The sequence below is a fragment of the Alligator mississippiensis genome, chromosome 11 (genome assembly GCF_030867095.1).
Source record: "Alligator mississippiensis isolate rAllMis1 chromosome 11, rAllMis1, whole genome shotgun sequence".
NCBI lineage: Eukaryota > Metazoa > Chordata > Crocodylia > Alligatoridae > Alligator > Alligator mississippiensis.
In genome coordinates, this window is record NC_081834.1 from 57,980,550 (window position 1) to 58,006,674 (window position 26,125).

Here is a 26,125-nt window from a genome sequence, read left to right on the forward strand (position 1 = left end):
GTGAAATAGAAGAGGGATGTTACCAAGAAGGGCTAACAACAGCAGCATTGTAAAAGAAAGGATGGTTTGAATAGTGGAAGACTGTTAAAAAGGAGAGAGGGTTGTTCACACCTGTGGAGTGGAGAGAGATTAGTAGGAATCAACCAGGAAGTCAATTGACCCCATTAGCACTACCTGGGTAGAACACCAGTGGTCCCATATCATATGGAGAAGAAGTGAGATGAAATGATATGTCCATGTGTGGATCAAGGCTTTTGAAAAGTGGGGTGCTGATGGCATGGTGCATCATCACATATAATATAACACATATTTTTCTCCAGTTAAAAAGAAACTAGAAGCTTTACTACTATGCAAAGCACTATATTACTTGTATATCTAAGCAAAAGAAAGTATGTTTTATTGGAATGTGCACCGATTTGCTAAATTATACACTTGATAAATATTTTAACAACCCAGAAACTAGGCAAAAAATAGTTAGAATAGTAAAAAATAAAAGCTTCATTCATATATCTAAGTTAAAGAATAGTGCAAAAAACTAGGCAAAAATAGTGCAAAGATAACATTTAATTAATCGTGTAGTCATTATAGTTAAATGTGCAACTCTTGTTCAGATTTGTAAAACAGTATTTAGCTTTCTTGAGTTTCTTGTCAGTGCCTCCAGTACTTCACTATCAGTCATTTTTATCTACCCCCAAGTTCATAGGATCACATCTGAGTCAAGGTTTTTAGCTAGAGCTAAAAAAGCTTTGCAGGGCTGTGAAACAGAAGGACATCACCAGGAATGCCCAACAGACAGCAACATTGCAGAAGAAAGGATAGCCTGAATAGTGAAAGATCAAGACCCTTCCAAGGGAGAGAGGGTTGTTAACATCTGAATCAGAATTGGTGATCCAAAAAAACCCCTCCTGCTCTTCAGCTGCCTCTGAGCCTTGGGGGCAGAAGGGGGCAGAGGTGGGGGGGTAATGGGGCTCAGCACCACCAAATGCAGGGCAGCAGGTATGGACCCAGGGAAGCCTGGCCGCAGGCTGCTGTGGTGGTGGGGAGTGGCGCACACACTCACATGCCCTGTGCAGCCAGGATCACAGCAGGCCCAGCAAGATATGGGGTGGGGGGGGGACAGTGGGGGCTGGGGGAAGTGGTGACAGCAGAAGTGGCCACTAGGTAGGACTCCTGGGTTCTCTCCCCACTGTGGGAGGACTGTGGGATCTCAGGTATGAGATCAGGAGGCCTGAGAAACCAGGACATCTGGGTTCTCTCCTACCTCTGGAAGGACTGTGGGGATTAGTGGGTTCAAGTTTGGGGAGGGGGAGCTGGGAGCCATACTCTGGATTGGTCTCTTCATTGCTTTGGAGCCACCTTACTGACTTGCTGTTGGCTTTTGTTACATATATTTTCCAATTAGCGGAAGCAATTTAAGGAACTCAGGAAAGTGTTTGACCATATATTTTCCAATTGTCGGGAGCAATTCAAGGAACTCAGAAAAGCGTTTGACCATATTGTTAATTAATGCCTCCCACAAACTTGAGATTATGTCCATTAATGTCTTAAGGAATTTCACTTCTGTTGTCTCCTGCAGATTTTTGTAGTAAACCTTGCCATCACTGAGGTATACGTCCACTATGTTTTCTCCTTTCCCAGAAACAAAGACGATCTCCCCAACATCACACTTCATGACCAGCTTTGCATTATTTTGTAGGACCTCCTGCTCAGCGAAGAACTTCTCTATGGCCATGTTGAAAACATCCTCAACCTTGTCAGGCACTCCTTGCAGATTCCTCACCTTCTGGCGCACCATCAGGAGGTTCTCCTTACTTAGGGGTTGTTCACTAAGCTTGAGCATCTCTTGATATATCGCCCAGGTCTTTACTTGAACGTTGTACGTAGCTTTATCATTCAGCCATGTGACAGTGACCGTGAGATCTCCCTCAAGGAACTGCAGCCTTGTCCCATCCCACTTCATGTTCATGGTGGGGATTTCTTGGATGCATGCTGGCTCATTGGGAAACTTCTCCAGAAAGAGGTTGAAACAGGCTCTCAGCTCTGTGCTTATCTCTGTCCAGGATGCCAGCCCTTTGCGGATTCTCTGGAGGTTCTCCATGCTCAGCCTTTGGGGCCGGGATAGCAACCTTTCCAGGAACACTTCTGCCGTGAGTTCCTTGACTCTGTATCGGGGTTCACTACTGCACACAGCAATCTCACATTTCCTTTCTCCTGAAACAAATCTCAGCTCCATCCCATCACAGTGGATCACCAGATAGGCATTGCTTCTCACACACAGGGTTTCTTGAGGGAACTCCTTGAGGACCTCCTCGAAACACAGTTCCATCTCCTCGCTCAGAGAACCCCAGGTCTCCAGTGTTTTCTTGATGTTCTTAAGGTTTTCAGTAGTCAGCAGTTGAGGTTGATGGAGGAGCCTGTCCAGGTACATGGATTTTGTGGGTTCCCCCACTTTGTACTGGGGACAGCCTTCAGCACTGGACACCTTGATCTTACACTCCCCTTCTCCAGAGACAAACTTCAGCTCCATCATCTGGCTTGCAATGACCATCTGGGCATTGTCCTGCACACACTGGGGCTCCTGAGGGAATTGCTTTAGGGCCAGCTCAAAGCATCTCCTTAACATTGGAGTCATCAGCCTCTTGGACTCCAGCTGGGCCTGAACTTTCCTCAGGCTCTCAATGCTCAGCTTCAATGGTTCCTTCTGAGGTTTCAAACACTGGATGAAAAGATACAAGTGAGATGGTAATTATCCCACCATAAAAATGGCCAACCAATTACAAAGATTGTGCTTGAAAATGTGGAAAAACCTTAGTGCTGGTTTCTAGCCAGTTTTAATTCAAACGTGTGGCAGGGCTCTTAAAGGCTGAACATTGATATAAACAAGGAAGACAAGTGCCTCTGCAGGCTGAAACAGCCTGTACTTCCCCAGTGAAAATATAAGAGAATTACATGGCTGTGTGGGTGAAAGGGGATGCCTTCTGCCTTCTGCTTCCTGCCTGATTGGAGGCTCTGCTTTCTGCTCCCTGCCCCATCTATTTTCATGCTGCCTGTCCCCCACTCTGCAATCTGTCATATGCCACACACACATGCTGCTTGTGGCACCTCAACCACAGGTCAGCCACCCCTGGTCTAGGAGGTGCACCTCATCCTGCCTTCTTGCCAGCTGTCACTACAGCACCATTATTTTGAGAAGCAAGACTTTTGAGGTAGCATGTTTTAATGGATGGGACAAATTCTTTTGCAAACACAACTACAGCTGATAACTTTGCTTTCCTCCACAGTTTTACAGCCTTTTTCCACTTCTTGAAGTGTCTGTAATTAGGGCCTGATTTAAATAGCAACTTTACCTTTTTTTGTGAAAAATCATAAAATTAAGTGATGAACAATGCAATTTGCAATGAAATGCCCAATGGGGTTAGTTGCTGCATGTTTCACTTTAACAAGACGGCTGCTAAGAGTGTAGGACAGAGGAGGGGGTGATTTAAAGAGACAGGAGCAGCACAGCTGGCTGGGGGAGCAGTGGCAGAGCAGAGGAGAATAGCTTTCCCCTCCCCTGACTCCATGAGGTGGCGGCATCAGTACCAGCCACCTCCCCAGCCACATCTTTGTGCCCTGTTCAGCCTGCTCTGCCTGGCTTGGCACCACACTTTGTTTGGCACTGGGGGGGGGGAAGCAGTTGCCTGCCCACCCCCTCCACAACCCATGGATGGGACACAGTATGAGGGGGTCAGAGCCCCTGAGGTGGCAGCGGCTCGAGGAGGTAGCAGCCAGAAGGAAGGAGCTGGCTCGCTTGCCACCTGGCGTGGCCCAGCCTTGTCCCTGGCCCCAGCCTGGCTGAGACCAGGAGAGCAAGCATATTTTCATCCTGCAGCAAAGCTGTTTCCAGCTGGAGAAACCTTACGCCCCAAGCTTACCAGGGCAGACCCAGCTTCGGATTCCTGTTGTATGCCAGCATTTCCCCTTCTCCCACACCCTGATTACTTTCTGCCTTCCCATATCCTCCACAAGATCCTGTGCATGCACAAACCCATGGAGAGAGCAACAGCAGACATGAAAGGGCAGACAAGTCCTCTGTTTTTCCTTGTAGGAACCTCTGTAGACAAATACAGAGCAGAGAGCAATGCAGTCCAGGGAGACATGCCAATGCCTCTCAGAGGCATAGGCCCTCCCAAGAGAGGGTCACTTCCTGATCTCTGCTCCTCCAGCTGGAGACCACCTGCGGGACATGGACCCTGAGCTGAGAGGGCTTTCAGACAAGCCAAATCAAAGGGCACGAGGAACTCACCATGATGCATTGATGACAGCTGGTTCAGTCGGAGTTAGACGGAGTGCTTCTGCCTCTCACTATTAGGAAATGCGCTCCGGGAGCTGGAAGGAAACCTGTAGCAGGGCAACAGAAAGGAGCTAGGCTCAGTACCCCTCTCTCAGCCCCATCCATTTCTCACTGTTGGATGATAATGGGAAACGTGGTAGAGGAAAGAAGTGAAAGACTGCATAACTGAAAGAATTCTGCTCACTGGACTGGGGAGAAAAACCCAGCCTGGAATAAATCCTGAAGAACGCAATGCATAAGTGATGACAGTGCTGCTGCCACCACCATCCCCGGCCACTGTGCCTTGGGTGGAGTGGGGCTGCAGCCCTATGCCCTGCCATCAGTGCTGAAATCACAACCCCACCACCCCCACTGCAGCTGGAGATGTTCTGGGAAACTGTATGGAGGAACTTATCTTAGGATGCAGCTGAGTGACAACAGGCAGACGTGCCAGGGGATTGGTCACCCCGAGCACTTGCCAGATAATTAAAGGCAGCTGTTACCTACTGGAATGAGGAAGAGAGAGGAGTGAAGACTCCCACCTGCAATGGTTCCAGCTGCAGGTGAGAGGAGCAAATGGCTTCTGTATTTCCTGTTACTTTATATTTTTGTTAACAATGGTGGATGTGGAAAGAACGTAGGGGTGGTGGAGCTCCCACCCAATGGCACCATGCTTCAAACACGTGGAGCAACTGAACCAGGCAAACACAAATGGCCTTTACAGAAGCAGGTCCTAAATTCTGCTGTAGAGCTGGACAAGCCTTTTCTTTTCTTGAATATACAGCATGAAGGTGAATCACATCCTGTTGTGTTATTAAGCTTTAACAACAAGTTACGGCAGGAACAGAAGGCAAGAGGTGGTAGTCACCTATGGGCCAATTTAGGTCAGGGGAGTACCCAGTCCTGGGATTCAACCCCTGATGCACCCACATTTGGTGCATCAACCAGGAATTCTGTAATCCAAACCGGATAGAGGGAACTCTGACTGCTTCAGGGACCATGGATACCTGGCAGCAAATGCAAGAAGTAAGGCCACAAATCCTGCAGGGGCATCAGCGGCAGGTAGAGCTGTTGCTGAAAGAGTGGAAGAGAATGAGGTCCATAGGTTGCTGTTTGCCTGTCACCTAGCCTTGAATGAGAAGATGGGAAAGGTGTCTAGGGCTCTAGGAGGAAGGACAGAGGAATTCTGCATACCCTGGATGGTGGACAGGGAAGACACAGGAGTGTACCATGAGGCTTTTGAAAGGATGGCAACAGTGGTTGGGAGGGACAAAGCCAAATTGACCTACCAGCTGATGGGTAAAGCCCAGGAAACTTATAGGGCTCTGTCTCAGCAAGAAGCCAGGGACTACCGGAATATGAAAACAGCAATTCTGTACTGGCATGGAGAATTATAGGTTGAGATTTAGGGAGAGAAAGATGCCAGAAGGGAAACAACCCTAAATCTTACAGTTACTACAGGACCTGGCGAGAAAGTGCCTGGATCCTGAAAAATGTAACTTGGAAGAAATACTAGGCCTGATAGTGCTGAAACAGTTTATTGGGAACTTAGCTGAAGGAACCCAACAATGGGTGTACCAACACCAACAGCAGTCTGGGTTGGAGGCCCTGAAAATAACAGAGGCGCATGCCAAAATGGAGAAAAGTGCATGGTGAGACAAGGGGATAAAGCCCTATTCACTCATAGGTAGAAGAATAGCTGGAGGACCTGGCAGAATAAGAGAAGGAAGAAGGGGTGGCATTGAGAGGCATGATAAATGTTATAATTGTGGGGAAAGTGGCCACAAAGCAAACCACTGATCCCAGGAAAAAAGGGAAACTTGCCCATGAAAGAGACACTGTATGTTAATCAAGATGGCAAAAAGGATATCAACATCCCAGAGAAGATGGACTGTAGTTATAGTAGGAAAGTGCACCAAAATCTAGTAAAGCCTACTGTGGAAGTAAAACTAGGAGATCTAAGGCTTTGTGCTGTGGTAGACACTGGTTGCACCCACACCATGGTGCAAACCTCACTAGTCCCAGCCAGCATGAGGAAACCAAGTGGGGCGATAATGGTGATATGTCTGCATGGGCATGCCAGAACATACAGTAGCAGAAAGTCCCTTTAATGATACTTGGGAAAATGCCTGCCAGTGGGATTATCCATGAATTTACTAAATGCCATGATACTAGGCTGTGACTGGCGTCATATTAAGGAGGTGCTGTGAGAAGTAGCCTCGGAACTGGAGGTGCTGAGAAGCCCATGGGACTTTAGCAGGCTGAATGAGGGACTGATAGGACAAGATGAAGAAGGAGGGACTTTACGGGAGGATGAAGACAAGCTGCTGGATATGCAATGACTGGCCAGACAAGGACAATTCTGTGCTGACCAGTGGCAGGAATTTACTTCTTGAAATGTTTATGAGCATAACATGGTCAACTGGAATGGGGAGATCCTATGGCCAGGGCTGATGGATCAGAACCTACAGTTTGAGGTAAAGGACAACACTCTTTATTAGATTGGCAAGGGGATGGCGAAAGAAAAAGAGACTCAGATATTAGTAACCCGTAACTATAGAAAGCCTTTGCTACAGGTGGTTCACATCCTACTTCTGGGACACACCCACCCCATAGGCCTGTGCGAATAGGGTATTATTTGATATGGATTCAGCCAATTTGGAGGACAGTGATTCAATTCAAAGATTTGGATCACTGTCCCAACTCGATTCGGCTGAATTGCTTTCAGAAGATTCGGTGCTGATTCAGAAAGATTCAGTGATTCGTCCATAGACTATAACGGGGAATCACTGAAATACCTATAACTTTGTCATTTTTTGTCAGATTTGAATGAAAAGAGCAGGGACGGTAGGCCCTTCTCTGGGCATGAAGTCTGCAAAGTTTCAAGGAGGTAGATGCAGAGGTTTCCAGGAAATTGTACCTCAAACTATTCAAAGCAAAACTCATCCTTAATGGACTGGCCGATGCCAACAACTTAAGGGATAGCCAGCACGGGTTTGTTGCGGGTAGGTCTTGCTTGACCAATCTCATTTCCTTCTACGACCAGGTGACCTATCACCTGGACAAGGGAGATTAGATTGATGTCATATATCTTGACTTCAAAAAAGCCTTCGATCTGGTGTCCCATGATCGTCTCTTGGAGAAACTGGCCAATTGTCGCCTTGGGTCCTCCACGATCCACTGGCTGGAAAATTGGCTCTGGGGTTGGACCCAGAGGGTAGTAATTGATGGAAGTCACTCATTGTGGTGTCCTGTGACCAGTGGGGTCCCCCAGGGCTCTGTCCTCGGACCCATACTGTTCAACATCTTCATTAATGATGTGGACACTGGAGTCAGAAGCGGACTCATCAAGTTCGCAGATGACACCAAACTTTGGGGCAAAACATCCACACCAGAAGACAGGCGGGTGATCTAGGCTGACCTGGACAGGCTCAGCAAGTGGGCGGACGAGAATCTGATGGTGTTCAATGCTGATAAATGCAAGGTTCTCCACCTTGGGAAAAAAAACCCGCAGCATCCTTATAGGCTCGGCAGTGCTATGTTGGCTAGCACTATGGAAGAAAGAGACTTGGGGGTCATCATTGACCACAAGATGAACATGAGCCTGCAGTGCGATGCTGCGGCTAGTAAAGCGACCAAAACGCTGGCTTGCATCCATAGATGCTTCTCAAGCAAATCCCGGGACGTCATTCTCCCCTTGTACTCAGCCTTGGTGAGGCCGCAGCTGGAGTATTACATCCAGTTTTGGGCTCCACAATTCAAAAAGGATGTGGAGAAGCTTGAGAGAGTCCAGAGAAGAGCCACGTGCATGATCAGTGGTCAGGGAAGCAGACCCTACGATGACAGGCTGAGAGCCCTGGGGCTCTTTAGCCTGGAAAAGCGCAGGCTCAGGGGTGATCTGATGGCCACCTACAAGTTTATCAGGGGTGACCACCAGTATCTGGGGGAACGTTTGTTCACCAGAGCGCCCCAAGGGATGACAAGGTCGAATGGTCACAAACTACTACAAGATCTTTTCAGGCTGGACATAAGGAAGAATTTCTTTACTGTCCGATCCCCCAAGGTCTGGAACAGCCTGCCACCGGAGGTTGTTCAAGCACCTTCATTGAACACCTTCAAGATGAAACTGGATGCTTATCTTGCTGGGATCCTATGACCCCAGCTGACTTCCTGCCCTTTGGGCGGGGGGCTGGACTCGATGATCTTATGAGGTCCCTTCCAGCCCTAATGTCTATGAAATCTATGAAATCATGACGTGTGACTTTGTACGTGTGTTAAGGCACAGTGGGATGAAAACACCAGGCATGGTAGCCCCTTATGAGGCCATGATGCTTGCCAAGTTTCAAGGAGATATGTGCAGGGGGTTCTGGGAAACTGCACCTCAAACTGTTCCAAGCAAAACTTGTGTCATGTGTGAGTGTTAAGGCAGAGCAGGATAAAAGCATCAGGAATCGTAGCCCCTTCTGAGGGCATGAGAACTACCAAGTTTCAAGGAGATAGGGGCAGGATTTTTGTGGAACTGCACCTCAAACTGTTCAAAGCAAAACTCATGTTGTGTGTGTGTGTGGTAAGGGGTGTAGGTTGTAGCCATGTTGGTCTAAGGACATGGCAGACAAGGTGCTTTGGGTCAATCTCATATCTTTTATTAGACCAACTAGTTGGAGAGTAGTTGGAGAAATATATCTTAGCAAGCTTTCGGGTTTAAAAAACCCTTTGTCAGGCTGAGGAAGCATGTGCAGGTGGTGCGTGTGCTCTTCCTGGATGGAATGAATAGTAAAGAAGCCAGAAGCTGGTCTACATGCAAGAAAGGCAGTCAGTGAAAATGTAAATTGAGGTGTCACGGGGTGAGAGACAGGTTGGGGGAGGGGAAAGGGGATGTAGCAGGTAAAAGTGGAGAGGTACCTGGGGAGTCAGATGTCAAGCAGGTTATAGTGTGTCATAAATCCAGTGTCTATATTGAGTCCATGAGGTTTTGCATCTAGGAGGTGGATGAAGTGAAGTATGTTGTTTCTACATCCCTACCCCAGAGCACTGTGACTGGAAGGGAACTCAGGGAAAGATCACAGTCACTGGCTAGCTACAGATGTTAGTCCTCCTCCCTGCCCCCCCGCCCCGCTCCCCCTCCCTCTTCTCAGTTTCTGTTTCCCTGCAAGACCGCCTTCCAAATCACTGAATCTCCTAATCTTTTTCCAAATCTTTTCCAAATCAATTTGGATGCTTCAAATCAATTTGGAGGTTTCTACGGGTCTCTTGATTCAATTCAGATTTGATGATTCAGCGTCCGAATCAGGCCGAATCTTCTCCGAATCAAATTGACAACTAAAGCTTCACCCTTCCCGTCCCCCACTACACATCAGCCTGGGAAGGGATAAGATAGTGGCCCATTTGGTAAAACCTTTTTCTGCCTGAGCATATATAGGGAAATATAACAGTTCTGTGGGGGTTGCCCATCCTGCCTAAAAGTATCGACCATACAAACCCCCGAGCCCTGTTCATACCTATGCCAATAATTAAAACCTGTTTCAAAGAATCACACAAAGCATTACAGGACCATTCCCCAAATGCACTGCAGGGTATCAATATGTTTTCATCATTATGGATTATGCCACAAGATACTCAGAAACTATACCTCTGTGGTTGGTAACAGCTCCCAAAGTAGCATTGGAATTGATGAAATAGTTCTCCCAGATGGGACTGCCCTGAGAAATTTTAATACATAAGGGGAATAATTTTATGTCCAGGGTAATGTGGGGGTCTATGCATCAAACAACTATGTACCACCATATATCATCCCCAGATGGGTGGCCTAGTTGAGATGTTCAATAGAACTTTGAAAGGGATGATAAGGGCTAAAATTCAATGATCTTCACAACCAGGACCAGGTTCTTGCCCCAGTATTGCTCACTGTAAGGGAAGCCTCACAAGCTTCAATGGCTTTCTCCCCTTTTTGAACTAGTATATAATTAACAGCCCAGATGACTCCTGGGCATAGTAAGGGAAGACTGGGAAACCAAGGAAAATGGTGTGACCATGGTTCCAAATTATGTGGTGAAATTGTGGGAAAGGCTACACACAGTGCATCAGTTGTCACAGGACAATTTATGAAAAGCCCAATACAGACAAAGAGAAGAATATGATTACAGAACCCAAGCGTGAGGGTTAGCTGTGGGAGGTAAGGCACTTGTGATGCTCCCAGAACAGGGATGCAAATTTCTCTCTTGATGGCAGGGCCCTGAAGAAATAGTTGGTAAGGTGGGCCCTGTGGACCTGGGACAAAGGAAGGAGCTCCAGGTCTGCCACATTAACCTTCATAAAAAATGGAAAGGTCAAGAAGGCTGGTTGATGGCTGTGTATTCAGACCCCTAGAGTTGGGACCTTTAGGAGAATGAAAAGCAATGAATGAGGAAGATTTCTGTATAGCCATGGGAGCACACCTCAGGGAAGAAGAACAGGAGCAGTTACAACAGATAGTACAAGCTTTTGATGATGTGTTTTGCCCCCAGCTTGGTTTGGCTATGGGGGCAGTGCACTGGATCAAGACCTCAGCAGGTTAGGTAGTGCAGGAGCATCGGCGGTGGTTGCCACAGGGACTGCACAAAGAGATAAAAAAGGAGATTGAACAGATGCTGGTAAAGGAAATAATCAAGAAATCAAGAAATCAGTGGTGTAGCCTGTTGGTGGTGGCACCAAAAGAAGATGGGTATTTGAGACTATGTGTTGATTTCAGGAAAGTTAATGCTATAGCTCAGTTTGATGCCCTCCCCCTTACCAAAGTAGAATAAATGATCAAGAAAACAGTTCAGGCTATATATATAGATATATATATAGATATATATAGATATCTCTCTCTCTCTCTCTCTCTCTATATATATATATATGTTAGATTTAACTAAAGGCTACTGGGAAATACCCATGGCACCTGAGGATTGTGAGAAAATGTGCTTTGGGACTCCATGGGGTTTATCCACATTTCAGAGACTGTCACTTGGCCTCAGCATTTTATGGACCAGATCCTTGCCACCCACAAATCTAGGGCTGCAGTCTATATCAATGATGTTTTTATATTCTTGATTCGTTGGTAGCAATATTTAGAAGACCTACATAATGTATTAGAGGAACTGAGAGCAGCAGAACTTACTGCCAATCACTGTAAGTGTGCCTTAGGACAGGAAGAAGTGAAGTATCTTGGGTCTTGGTAGGGCAAGGCAGGATAAAGCCCCTTCTGGATAAGGTGGAGGCATTAAAAACATACGAAGTCCCGCAGGCAAGGAAACAAGTAAAGTCCTTTGTGGGATTAGCAAACTATTTCTGGAAATACATACCCTACTTCTCCAAGCTGACAGCCCCCCTCATGGACTAGACAAAGGGACAAGGAGACAAACCTGTGGTGTGGAACCATGAAGCAGAGCGTGCCTTTGAAAAAGTCAAAGTGGCCTTATGCAAAGAGCCAGTGCTCTTCATGTCTGATTTTAATAGACCTTTTTTCTTACAGATGGATGCTTCAGGAAGAGCTCTTGGGGGCATATAGATGAAGAGATTCAAAGATGAAGGACTGCTAATGAATGTAATGACTGAAAGCTGTGAAAGTTTGGCTAGACCTACCTACACATAACATCCAAATGACCAAATTAAAATAACAGTGCATCTTGCACAAAAATGAAAGATCATAGCTGGAACCATGCAAAGTAGAGCAATCCCAATTGATTTAATCTTCTGTGCTACTTGCAAATGTACCCGATGTTTTATTATGCCAAATCATCATAGTGTTTGTAATCACCTGAAAGTTTTAATAGCTACGAAAAAACCCTCCTGCACAAAAGACAGTAGCTGGAGCAAGATTGAATTGTGGTAACAAGAGTGCCACAAAGATCAGCCTCCACTAATGGTTGCATCCCATTAGGCACCGAGAAATTGGAACTTGCGGCACCCAATGCCAGACCCATGCCATAAGATGATAACAGTCATAATGAAGGATGGGGCAGGAGTGGATGAAGATGGTGAGAATGCTATCAAGAAGAACAAACAGTTGCTCTGCTAGTGTCAAACAGTTGCTCAATGCCTTTAGGCATTGAGTTAGATAGGCCTCAACCCTTACCACACCCAAGCCTAAAAATAAAAGTGATGGTTCTTTTAAAAGGAGTGTGTCAGGTCTCTGTTGGCAGAGACCTGACACACTCATCACATGTGTATAACAAAGCTAAGAGAGCAAGAGAGGGGCCCAGACTGCTTGAGCTAGTGTAACTAAAGAAAGCAGGAAACTACATATACATTTCAACTGAGCTAGTATGACCAAAGAAAACAAAGGATTAAATATATATTTCAAAGCAAAACCTGTAAGAGGCGAAAGATTGAAACCCACTGAAGGCAGGACATGAGGAACATGAGCATGCTATATGTGACAGTAAATATATCCTGGTTAACACATTCACCCTTGATTAAGGCATGTTTCTCAAAGCAAGCATTCAACGTCTGTCTGGGGTTTTGTAAATGCCTCCATAGACTATCACCATATGAAATATTGTAAAAGTAAATTCTGCCCCATTATTAAAACAGCTACCCAACCATGTCCTGTCATAAATGCTCCAAGGTATTCCATTCAGTCAATCAAGATCCATTTTCAGTTGATCAAAACCCATCCTACTTGACTCAAAGTCATAGTTGACTCCAAGATGAACATGAGCTGGCACTGCAACAAGGCCATCAACAAGGCCAATCGCACCTTGTCATGCATTAGCAGGTGCATGACCAACAGATCAAGGGAAGTGATGCTCCCCCTCTGTGCAGCATCGGTCAGGCTGCAGTGGAGTACTGTGTCCAGTTTTGGGCGCTGCACTTCAAGAGGGACACAGAGGATCTGGAGAGGGTTCAGAGGAGGGTCACTTGCATGATTAGTGGTCTCCATGAAAGACCCTATGAGGAGAGGTTAAGGGATCTGGATCTCTTCAGCATTTACAAAAGACGGCTGAGGGGTGACCTTGTAGCTGCCTATAAGTTTATCAAGGGAGGACAGCAGGGAATTGGGGATGCACTGTTTACCAGACTGCCCCAGGGAGTAACTAGGAATAATGGGTGCAACTTAGTGGAGAGTAGATTTAAGTTAGACATTATCAAGAAATTTTTTACAGTAAGGGTGACCAGAGTCTGGAACGGGCTTCCAAGACAGGTGGTGCTATCACCTAGCTTGGAGCTCTTAAATTATCCTGAGTGTAAACAAGAGGAGTTACACCAGCCACCTGCTTGTCTCATTAAAATTTACTACAAGACAAACAGATCCAATTGTAAAGTTCTCAAAAGGAAATTAAAACCTCCATCGGTTACTTTAAACATACCAGGCCTTTGGGAAAACATAGGGCTGCCTCACTTAAATATGATACCAGTTTTCTGAAGGAATGACTTGGTAACAAGCATGGCTCACAGTTACCTGACAGGCACTCATGAGTCCATTCCTGCCTCACTTGCTGCCAGAGCTGACCCAAGCAGGGTGCGGAGCCTGGGGCAAATCAGCCCATGTGGGGCCCCGCTCCCACCCCACCCTGATCCCACGTGCCCCAGGCCCAAAGAAGCTTCTGCTGCCATCACCACCAGTGGTGGGGTAGGGGGTGGGGTGGGCAGCAAGCGTCTGGATGCGAAGCTGGCAGCATGGAGTCACCGTGGCCCCTCTGCCCAGCTCCAGGGGGCCCCGCAAGGTACAGGGCCTGGGGCAGTCACCCCAATTTGCCCCCCAATCAGCCCTGCTTGCTGCAGACAGGGAACGCTACAAGTGACTGATAGACAATGTCCACGTGAAACCTCTGATCAGTGACCAGGAGAACTGGGCCATGTCACTGAAGGAGGTTCCCATGTTAATTACTATCCTATACCAGTTCGGGTGAAACCTAAGAATGGATCCATGCTCTTTTCCAGGAATCTTCTTTGAAATGGAAGTCAGGAAATTTTCCTTCTCCATTGCTTTCATTCTCTAAGAGTCCCTACAAACACATCGCCCCATACACCCTGCGTCCCTCATTGTGCACAGCCCCTGCCACCAGTGGCAGCAGCAGGCAGTGAGGCCTCAGGGCACCTGTGGCCCACAACAGGTGGAGACCCCCGGTGGTCCCAGCAACCACAGAGCCCTTGCCAGGGACCATAGAGCTCCTGTCAGCTCCTGTCAGCCCAGGGCCCATGCTCCTGTTGCCCCACCCTAGACCCCTGCCAGCCCTGGCCCAGGGGCACTGGTGTGTGCTGCGCTCCCACCCACCTGCTTGCTGCCACTTCCCCTCCCACCAGACATGGCCACTTGGTGCTTTAATAAGATGGCTCCTGCAACAAGGTGGATGTGGTGAGTATTGGAAGGAGGAGGGGGCGTAATTTAAGGTCAGGAGCAGCTGGCTGGTGGAGCAGTGGCAGCAGCAGAGTGGAGACGAATAACTGCCCCCCTGCCAGGGACCCCTGGAGCCCCACTGGCTCAGTGGCACTGTCCGCCTTCCCAGCCCCATCTTTTTGCACCATCTTGTCTGCTGTGCCTGGCCTGGGCCTACGCTTTGTTCTGCACTGGCTGAGGAAAGCTGCTGCCTGTCCAGCCCCTCTGCAGCCCATGGGTAGGTTGTAGTGTGTGGGGACTGAAGTCCCTGATATGGCAGTGACTCAGTGACCGCGGTAAGGCTAACCGCACCTTGTCATGCATCCACAGATGCATCTCAAGCAGGTCCATGGAGGTGATCCTCCCCTCTATGCGACACTGATCAGGCCACAGTTGGAGTACTGCATCCAGTTCTGGGTGCCGCACTTCAGGAGGGATGTGGCCAGCATGGAGAGGGTCCAAAGGAGGGCCACTCGCATGGTCAGGGGGCAGCAGAGCAGGCCCTATGAGGAGAGGCTATGGGACCTAAACTTGTTCAGTCTCCACAAGAGAAGGCTGACAGGGGATCTGGTGGCCATCTACAAACTTACCAGGGGGGACCAGCAGGTAATGGGAGAGTCCCTGTTCCCCTGAGCATGACCAGGAGTAATTAGGAATAATGGCCACAAGTTGATGGAGAGTAGATTCAGGCTAGACATCCATAGGAACTACTTCACAGTTAGGGTGGCTAGGACCTGGAACCAACTTCTAAGAGAAGTGGTCCTGGGGGTCTTCAAAAGGAGGCTAGATAGACAGCTTGCCGGGGTCGTTTGACCCCAGCATCCTTTCCTGCCAGGGCAGAGGGTTGGACTTGATGATCTGCTCAGGTCCCTTCTGATCCTAACAACTATGAAACTATGAAACACTGCAGCAGCCAGCAGGAAGAAGTTCACTCACTGCCCACCTGACCTGGCCTGAGAAGTGGATCCTTCAAAAGTTACAGCAGTGACCTCTAGTGGTACCGGCCTCATATCCTCTTCTGGGTGTGTGGATGTCTGTTTCTAGATTTCTCATTGTTCAAACAAGAATTTCATGCTTGGCCCCGACTCCCCAGGGTGGCATTGCAAAAACACACACTGTTCCTTTGTTTGTTCATCACTTTTGTAACCTTCTTACCCTAAATTTTCTAATCATCATGTTTCTTATCCATAGGCAGAGGGAGAAAAAATTATTTGGGGGGGCTGAATGCACGTGCACATTCACTCCCTACTCTACCCAGAAAGTAAGTCTGTGAGGGAGGGGATGAGGAGAGGGGGGAAGGGCCATGGGGGGTGCAGATTGAGGCCCCTGCCATGTGCATCCTGCCACCAGGTGGGCAGGAGGCGTGGCACAGCCCAGTGGCAGAATGCAGATGGTGTTGCGCCACTCCTGGGGCAGTGGCAGTGAGGCACAGGGCCCATCACACAGCGGCAGCCCATCTCCACCCCACACACAGAATGTGGGGGCATGTGACCCCTGGGCCTCCGCCAGGGTGCGCACAGTGTGGGGACCCACCCATGCCCCTGGATAAGCCAACCAGCCTGGCCAGGCCCCATTCACCCCTGTCCCTGCCTCTGCCCCACTCCCTCCCTCAATGTGGGGGGTCTTAATCTGCTCCCTAAGCCCCTCCCCATCACAGAATAGACTGATACTTGCCTGCTGTCCTGAGCAGCCAGTGATCCACATGCTGGGTTACAATCCTGGCTGCATGGGTGCCCCTCTCTACTCCTGCTGCAGCTTCCAGGGCTGGGCTGCCTTGTGGCCCTACCTGCTGCCCTACTTTTGGAAGGGCTAAGCCCTGTTAGCTTTGGCCTTCCACTGCCTATGTTCTTACATCACATTTTTAGATAAGGTACTCCACCAATCCTATTCTGTTCTTGGTTTTCTTTCCTTTTAGGGAAACTGCTGTATCTGACATCCATTTACAGCACTTCTCTATTCTGCACTGCCTTATAAGGCACTCTACAATAATTGCATAATTCTGGGAAGGACTAACTCCTGCCCAAAAGCAGGAAGCTTCTCTGGGTTCATCTTCCTGCAGTTATATGTCCATCAGGGTCCATCTGAACTTGCCTCACTCAGCCAGTGTTGTTTAGTCTCTGTTAATGCTCCATGCTTCCACGAGGACTCTCAGAAGCTCTCTTCAGCCACCTCATTCTCCCTTCTCCAGGGAAACAGATTAACTGCCAGCTTCCTCTTCAACAGGTTATTCCAAGATGATGGCTAATCAGCGTTGGCTCCAGCGGAGGGCCTCTGCTTTGCTTGCATTCCCCTTTTGGTGTCCGACATTGTCAGGCATAGACACAGCAGGCATACAGCGGCCCCCACTCAAGCCCCTGCACAAAGCGTGCGGCAGGACCCGGCCCCATGTGGCTTCTGAGCTCAGCTTTGGACCAGACTGGGGAGGCGCAGGTCCTGTTAGCTATGTGGCCTGGGCTGGGTCATGCTGGGTGCATTTTCCATGAGGCTGAGGCAGTGATGGATGGCTGCAGCACTGTGCCTACAACAGGCCAGGGTGCATCACCACCTGAGCCTTATGGAAAATGCACCCGGCATAACCTGGCCTGGGCTGTGCAGCTAACAGGAACTGTGCCTCCTGGAGCCACACCTCCCAGTCTGGTCCAAAACTGAGCTATCAAGTCACACTGGGCCAGGTCCTGCCATGCGCCTCCTCCCTGCATACGCCACGGGTCTGGCAGCACTGCCACTGGAAGCAGGACCCAGTTGGTGCTCAGGAACAGTTTGTTGGTCCAAGCCAGCTTCTGCCACCATGGAAGTGGCCCAGCCTGGTGGTGTGAGCGGCCCCAGTGCTGGCAGGACCCAGCTCAGAGTGGCACATCCCCGCAAGTGGCGCCAGCCCCCAGGTGATAGCGCAAGCAGCCCTGGGGCTGCAGAACTGTGCGTGGTGCCACAGCGAGCCAGGCGAAACTTGCGACAAGTGGCACAAGTGGTGTCGGCTCTGAGCCACTTGTGGCTGCACTGAGACACAGTGGGGATGGCAGCAGTGGGCCCTGAGCACTACACAGCTGCTGCTGTTGCACAAAGCTGAAGTAGCTTTCTGTAGGAGAAACCTTGAAACTACATCTTCATATCTATTAAGTTCAGTGTCACTAAAGAAAATAGAAGAACTAAAATATCCACAGGCTACATAATAAATGACAGTGATATTCTTCAGATGTGTAAGGGTCCTATGTGGAGGAGGCAGTAGGGATACTGCATGGGGCACTGGAAGCCCGCCAAGCCCAAGCTTCCCTAAGCACACCCAGGCTTCCAGTGCCCCATGCACCGTTGGGTCCGGGGGGTGCTTGCCTGCAAGCTGGGGCTACACCCACGCAGCCCTGGGGGGAGGGCATTGCCACCATGGAAGGAAGCACTGCAGCTCAAAGACTGCGTGACCTGGTGGTAGCTTGTGTGACCAGGCTCCACCGAGAAAAGCCCCCCCAAAAAAACAAGGAGCCTTTTTTCTTTTTTCTTTTTTGTCCTGGAGCTTTCCTGGGTCTCCCATGTCTGGGGAGCAAGCTGTAAATATCCTGGTGCTAACCTAACTCACTGTCCCAAGCAGCCTTTGATCCTTACTACCTCACAGTGCATTTTTATAGTTCAACTGTCTTGTCTTTTTTGTGGCATTTTGTATTTTATTTTTTTACTTTTAAACCCTTAAGGAATATACTCCCTGTAGAATAAAGTTACACCCTGGACCATTGTTAAACCTGCATTGAAATTGTAATTGTAAAGTGATAAAATCTGTTATATTGGGCAGTGCCTTGTGTGAATGGGAGTGAATGATGATCATCAGTAGACAATAGCCGAGCCAAAGGAACTCCATTTTAAACTAATCGAGCTAAAGAACTGATTCTTGGAACGGAGCACCTACCCAATGGACTATTCCTGCAACCCTAAACAGTACCATTGTTAATTAATCAAAATCACAAACTGATCCCAAAACTGCACTACCAGCAGGCAAGACCCCTGTGACTAACAGCTGTCAGGTACTACTCCAGGCCCACATGGGACAGCGACCTCTGGATTGGGTAGCCAAGATGAAAGGGATAAAAGGCAGTGAAGCGTGACTCTCAGTGGCACCCTCTCACCCAGGACCTGACCTACCGAGACAGAAGGACAGGTAGGCGACCCTCTTCTGGAGACAAGATCACCTTGAAGGAAGCTGACCATCAACAGCAGACTCCAGGGGCTCGGACAGGGAGATATACTGACACCAGCGCTCTCACAATCATTACAGCAGCTACTACTCACTATACAACATGGGTTTGAATGAGTGAGTGCATGTGTGTGTATGTGTGTGTTCACTAAGGTGACCAGTACCACCCATAAATCCAAGTTTGCATTTATAATTTTATTGGTAACTTCACATCCCATCCAATAAACTAGAACAGGGGGAGGCAACGTTTTTTGGCCGGAGTGCTGAAAAACACCACAATGCCTACCTTGGAAGGTGCTGCAGTGCCGGCATGGCAGAAAAACAAAATGAGGGCAAGGGGTACATGGCAGGATGCCCTGCTTGTGCTCCTTGCCCCCAACCCAAAGCCCCTGCCCCACAGCCTGGGCTCTGTGGCTGCCAGCAGCTACCCTGGCTCTGGGTACCTGCTGGAGCCTGGGCTGCTCCGACCAGGGCTTGCAGCATCCCAGCCACCTGCTGGGAGCAGCCTGGGCTCCTGGTGGGCAGCAGGTCCCCCGAGCTGGGGCCAGCTGCAGCCGGGAGGCTCCTAAGAGCTGTGCTGGGCTCTGGCATCAGCTCCGCACCAATGTGTGCATTCGCGCGTTGGAGTGGGTGGTGGGAGGGGGGCCTGAGGCAGCACAGCCCTGGTCCTTCCCCCGCTCCCAGTACGGAGGTGATGGCAGGTTTCCAGAGCCCGGCGCAGCTGTTTGTAGCCAGCCCGGGCTCTGGGCAGCTGCAGCAGGCAGGGGACAGGCTGCAAACAGCTGTGCCACGCTCCACAGCTCCGGCATCAGCTCTGTGCTGGTGGCAACTGCACAGGCACCTTGGGACAGACAGCAGGGCAGTGCAGCCCGCCCCAGGGCTGACTGTGGCAAGCTGAGCAAAATGTCCTCGTGTGCCATGCTCGGCATGCATGCCGGGGGGTGCCGACCCCTGAACGAGAATTTATTATGATTCTGTGAGTTGGTCCTCTGTAGCCATCAGGGTGACCCCATACTGGAGCCCCTCAGAGACCTCTCGGGTCCTGTGCTGGGATGTGGCCCCTTCTGGGGTGGGAATATGGCCCTTCATTATACTGCAGGGGGGCATAACAATTTCCCCAAAGCAGTTCCCCTAGGTAATCCTGGCCCCTCAGGAAGAGGATGTCCCTGCAAAATCAAGGGAAATGATTCTCCCAATCTATTCAGCACTGCGAAGGCCACCCCTGGAGTCCTGGGTCCAGTTTTGGGCTCCACACATCAAGAAGGATGTGGACACATTGGAAAGAGTCCAGTGTGGAGCAACAACAATGATTAGGGGTGTGGGAAGTAAGCCTGATGAAGAAAGGCTGAAAAAAACTAGGGTTATATATTCTGGAGAGGAGAAGACTGAAGGAGGGGTTTGATCACAGCCTTCAAATCCCTGAAGGACAATGACAGAGAGGATGGAGATGGGCCATCCAGGGGTTTTTTCCTGTGGCCATATTGGACAGGACTAGGAGCAATGGCTTCACGTTGCAACAGGGGAAATTGAGGTTGGAGATGAGGGGGGAATTTGTGACTCTGGGAGGGAAAGTGGGGGGGTCAAGCACTGCAACGGGCTGCACAGAGAGGGGATGGAGTCTCCAGCCCTGGCAGTGTCCGAGAGCCGGTTGGACAGACCCTTGCTTGGGCTGGCTGAGTCAGAGTCAGTCCTGCCTTGAGTAGATGTGCCCTCGTGAGGTCTCTTCCAACCCGTCTTTCATATGAGCCTAAGACATCTCATGATACTGCAACAGGGCTGCTGTGCTGAGCTGGTGTGTTTTGCATTTAGAGGGGAACTCCGATACTGTGAAAGCACTTGGTAGGGCAGGAAGGGACGTGGTTTGTTTCCAGTCAGTGCAAAGAACAGAAAGCAGGGTCTGGGGGAGGGGTCCTCTGAGCTCAGCTGGGGTGGGCTCAACATCCTAAGGAAGGCATTTTAAGAGCACAAAACTGTACTTTCTCTACAGGTTAGGAAGGGAACCTGGAGAAGAGAAAACTGAGAGGGGACTTAATAGCAGCCTTCAACTCCCTACAGGGGGGTTGCAAAGGGGGTGGAGCTGGACGGTCCTCAGTGGGGGCAGACGACAGGACAAGGAGCAATGGTCTTAGGTTCCAGCAAGGGAAGCTGAAGTTAGATATTAGGGAAAAAACCTCTCTCACAAGGAGGGTAGTAAAGTCCTGAAACAAGCTACCCTGAGAGGTGGTGGAGTCTCCATCCTCAGAGGTTTTGAAGAGCTGGGTAGACAAAACCTTGGCTGGGATGAGATAGTTGGGGCTGGTGCTACTTAGAGCAGGGGGTTGGACTACATGACCTCCTGAGGTCCCTTCCAACCCACATTTTCTAGGATTGTGTGAAGAAGGAGGAATAAAAGAGGACTCCCAGAAGGGGTGGAGAAGGGGAGATACAGCAGATTGTTTAAAGCAAGTATTCCACTTCTTCCTACAGCTGGAAACAAAGGCAGTGAGAGCACACAGATCTCTCCATACTCACCGCCACAGGTGTTAACGACCCTCTTTTCCTTTCTCATGGTCTTGATCTTTCACTAACAGAGCTAGCCTTTCTTCTGCAGTTCTGCCATTAGCAGCTCATGTTTACATGGTTCCTGTTTCATAGCCTTGGAGACTGTTTCTAACTCTAAGTAAAAACATTAGTTCAGGTGTGGAACTACCGTTCAGGGAAGCATTGGATGCACTGTTCAAGAAGGCTGAACTTGATAAACCTGAAAGAGCAGTCCATTTAATTCTGATAGCTACAGGACTAAAGAAATAACATCTCTTGACTATTTTTTGTCCAGTTCATTGTGGGCCTTTAATAATAATGCATGATATAGCAAATTAATGCATATCCCAATCAATTTATGTGTGTTGACCAGCACTACGAATGAAAGAGACCTGGGGGTAATAACAGGCCACTGCAAGACTATGAACTGGCAGTGCGACTCTGTTGGCTGTGGAACAAGCTCCCTCCAGAAGTGGTGCAATCGTCTACCCTGGAAATCTTCAAAAGGAGACCGGACAGTTATCTTGCTGGGGTCACCTGACCCAACCTGTCTTTCCTGCCTGGTGCAGAGAGCTGGACCCGATGATCTTCCCAGGTCCCTTCCAACCTTTCAGTCTATGAATCTATTAAGCTGTTTATCTCTCGATATATTGAAAGATCTATCTCTTTCAATATATATTCACAGATGTCTCTATATATTTATAGATCTATCTATTTACATACATCTTTATAGATAGAGGGATCTCTCTCTCTCATATATATATATATATAATTTTTTTTACAGATCATATTTATAGATTTCTTTCTCTTTGTATTTATAGATAACTTATTCTCTACATAAAGATCTCTTTCCATCCCCCTCTATATATTTATAGATACCCCTTTCTCTATATATATTTTTAGATCCTTATTTATAGCTTTCTCTCTATATATTTATAGATCTCTTATTCCCTTCATGTTCATAGATCTCTTTTCCTCCCTCTATACATTTACACATCTCTCTCTATAGATTCACAGATTTCTCTCCATCCATCCATCCATCCATCCATCCATCCATCCATCCATCCATCCAAGATACACACCAATAAATAAAATAAATAAATCTCTGTCTCTATATAGAGATATCTATCTATCTATCTATCTATCTATCTATCTATCTATCATCTATCTATCTAATGTTATGTTAAACATGTGTGCGTGTGTGTGTGTGTGTGTGTGTTTGTGTATAATGTTAAACATAACATAATGTAACCAGTAGCCTGTAAGAGAGTGTATTGTGCTAGGTGGCCTGAATATTAATGTACATAAACTTTAAAGTGAGATAAGTTATAAGACTCGTTGCATATTAGTTTCTTTGCCAAGATAGGATAACTCCAACCTGATGCATTTCCTGCAGGTTAGCGCCATATTGGAAATTTATTTCTGTCTTTGAATATTAAAAAAAAATAGTCAAAATGAAGCCAATATTAGAATCCTGACAAGTCAGACCAGCAGGACTGTCAGGAGACCACGTCTAAGCCAGCCCTCTGCTACAGGCAGGACGGTTCCCCATCCAAATCATCCCAGTCACGTGCTTGTCTAATTTAATTCTAAAACAACACAGCAACCCTGTCACACATCTCCAAGGTCCATTGACCAAAGAAACCCCGAGTCCCCTGGACCTGACTCACATAAAGCAAGCAGACAAGGGCTGGCAGCGTCCCACCCCCATAGGGGTTAAGATACACTCAACAGATTCAAGAAGGGGTCTATGCAGACCAACCCCCCCCCAGCCCACTACCCCATACCAATCTGAGCGTGGCGGGGAAGTTCTTTCCTGCCCCCAAATGCAGCAATTGGGCTGACCCTGAGCAGGGGGAGAAGACCTCTAGCCAGGGCCCTCCAGCCTTGAGTCCCAGCAGGAGCACTGGCACAATTCAGTCACCACCCAGTGACTGCAGCCAACACCCAATGTTTCTGAGTTGACCAGACCCTCAAGCTACTTTGGGAGGAGGTGGGGAGGCTGTGAGAGGCCTAAAATCCTAACACTTCCATAAATATGAGAGAATTCATATTTATAGACGTCCCTGATCTCTGAAGGAACTAAAGCATGAAGTGAGCGGTGGGAGGTATGTGTGTGGGGGGAGGAGGGGGAGGAGGAGGTGGGGAGGAGGAGATTAGGAAGAGAAAGGCATTAGAAATGTCCTTGACTTACCTGCATGGGGTCAGGAGCTTTGCGGATTCCTCTCTCTTTTCCAGGGTGGCAATAGAGGACTCCAGTGAGAAACTGTTTGCAGCTGGGCTTTTGGTTTCAAAATGACTTCTGTTCCCTGCACACTGCTTTAAGATAGCGTCCGAAAACAGGAAGCTTCAGGTTTTAAGCTCTGTATGCTGTTGTGATATAAACCTGAGGGGATCTCTAATGCAAAGGGCTGAGTTTTGCCCAGGGTCCCATCTCAGTGACATTAGGTGCAGATCTGGACAAGGGGTGGACCTACCATTTTAAAAAGGCAGATGGTGAGATCTATATATAGTAAGATAGATGGATCTATCTGTAGATGGCTATTGGATAGGTCTATACATATATCTAGAAATATAGATGTATCTATAGATGGGTAGGTCTATACATAGAATTAGAAACATAGATGTATAGAGCTATAGATAAATCGCTCTACATCTATATATATAGATCTATATTTATATAGATCTATTTATATAGATCTACAACTATTTATATGTAGACCTATTTATATAGATCTAGAACCATATATATCTCTATCTATATCTCTCTCTCTATATATATAGATATCTATATATATCCCTATCTCTCTCTCTATATAGATATCTAGATATAGAGATATATAGATATATATGGTTCTAGATCTATATAAATAGGTCTATATATAGATAGTTGTAGATCTATATAAATAGAGCTATATAAATAGTGCTTGACAGACAGACAGATCTGTCTATATACTAGCTAAACCTGTAAACCATTTGCATTCAAACTTTTATTGCAAAAGTATTTCTTTAAATACAGGATTTGTAGTTATCCTTTGAATACTTTAACGGAATCAAAACCTCTCACCCTCAAAAAGGCCACATAAAGCTGTCCATGTGTGAACACAGGCTTAGGAATATTTTAATATAATAAAGGGCTTAGTCTGCCTGTCTGTGTGGCTGTCTGTGTGACTGTCTGTCCATAATGCTTTTAGCTAACTGTATATGCCACCAAGAGGGCGAGCAGCAATTGGCTTCACAGCCACGTGGGCCCAAGTTTGTGCAGCTGCCGAGGAAGTTTGCGGTGACACCGAACAACCCCTGCCTGCCCGAACAGCAGGATTTCCCCCCCATCTCCCTGCCTGAAGGTGAAGGCGGGGATCATGGTGCCAGTGAAAACCTATCTTCTGGTGTGACCACACTGCCACATACCTTGGTGTCATCCATGAACTTGGTCCATAAGCTTTTTACTTCCCGCTCCAAAACATTGATAAAGATGTTGAAAAGCACCAGTCCAAGCACAGACCCCTGAGAGAGACCATTGGCTACTTTGTGCCAAGATGACACGGATCCATTCATGAGAACTTTCTGGGTCCTACCCTGCAGCCAGCTTCCCACCCACTGAACCGTCGAGTAGCTGAGCCCACAGTCTTCCAGTTTTCTCACAAGGATATCATGGGTTACTAGATCAGAAGCCTTTTGGAAGTCTAGGTGTATAATGCTTACCTTGTCTCCCATGTCCAGGTGGCGAGAGACCTGGTTGTAGAAGGAGATGAGATTGGTAAAGCAAGACCTACCCTCAACAAAGCTATGCTGCGTGCCGTTCAGAATCCTACCTTCCACGAGCGTATTGCACTGATTCTTTAATGAGCTTTTCCAGGATTATCCTTGGGATAGAGGTTAGGTTGATTGGTCTATAGTTGCCTGGATCCTCCCTCTTCCCCTACTTCAAGATGGGCACAACGTTGGCCCTCTTTCAATCCTCGGGATCTCCCCAGTGCACCATTAATAAGGAAAGAGTTTTGCCAGGGGTCCCGTGATGACCTGGGCCAGCTCCTTCAGCACTCTCGGATGGAGTCCCTCCGGTCCCACTGATTTACAAACGTCTAGCTTTTCTAGTTGGTATTGCACCCACTCAGCATCCACAGTAAGGAAGCTGACAGTCCTGGTATGCCCCCTATGTGCTGTGTCTTGCTTGACTTTCCCCATGGTCTGGTGAAATACTAAAGCAAAGTGGGCATTCCAAACTCAAGTCCTTCTCAGCTGCAGGGAGTCTGGGGGCCAGGACACCTAGGTGAGTATGTGCAGTGGCAGGATGCGGATGGACACCTCCCACCAATACCCACAGCTCTGCTATCAAGTAAACAACCCTTCATCCCTTGAATGCATAATATCTCCTCCTTCTCTGGCCACATCTATTGCCTGTTTCTGAAGCAAGCACACAGGAACCGACCAGACAACTTTGCACAGGCCCCTGGTTGGGGTGTGATGCTTCCAGAGAAGGAGGAAGCTGAATTGAGCGGCCCTTCAGCACCGCTCAGAGAGTGGGGAGCATGGAGCTGCTGCCAGCACAGGTTTCTGTCCTCCTCCACATCACCCTTTTCCTACCCACCAAGGGATCAGGTCAAGAAGGATGTTTATCCCCTGTTGAGATTGATACAGACTGGGGATGGGTTGCCTTCCTCTGTCGTGGGGCACATGGTATCTCCCTGGGATCTTTTGAGTGTTTAGAAACAAACTTTTAAAGCAGCAGGACATTGGCTGCTGTGTTCCCTCTGCTTTCCCTGTGGCAGATTTG

The 26,125-nt window shown here is 48.2% G+C and overlaps 1 protein-coding gene across 2 annotated transcripts; it reads right to left on the minus strand.

Annotated features, from left to right (window-relative positions):
- Positions 1-546: 546 nt before the first annotated feature.
- LOC106738204 (uncharacterized) lies at positions 547-23,627 on the minus strand. 2 transcript variants are annotated; one of them, XM_059714340.1, is made up of 3 exons: positions 23,543-23,627; positions 4,286-4,380; positions 547-2,716 (listed from the first exon to the last, which is right to left on the minus strand). In XM_059714340.1, the coding sequence occupies exons 2-3, from the start codon at positions 4,286-4,288 to the stop codon at positions 1,382-1,384; spliced, it is 1,338 nt and encodes a 445-aa protein (XP_059570323.1). In that variant the 5' UTR covers positions 4,289-4,380; positions 23,543-23,627; the 3' UTR covers positions 547-1,381. The 2 variants fall into 2 exon arrangements, with proteins under 2 accessions (XP_059570323.1, XP_059570324.1); XM_059714341.1 differs by lacking the exon at positions 23,543-23,627 and adding an exon at positions 21,340-21,427.
- Positions 23,628-26,125: the final 2,498 nt, after the last annotated feature.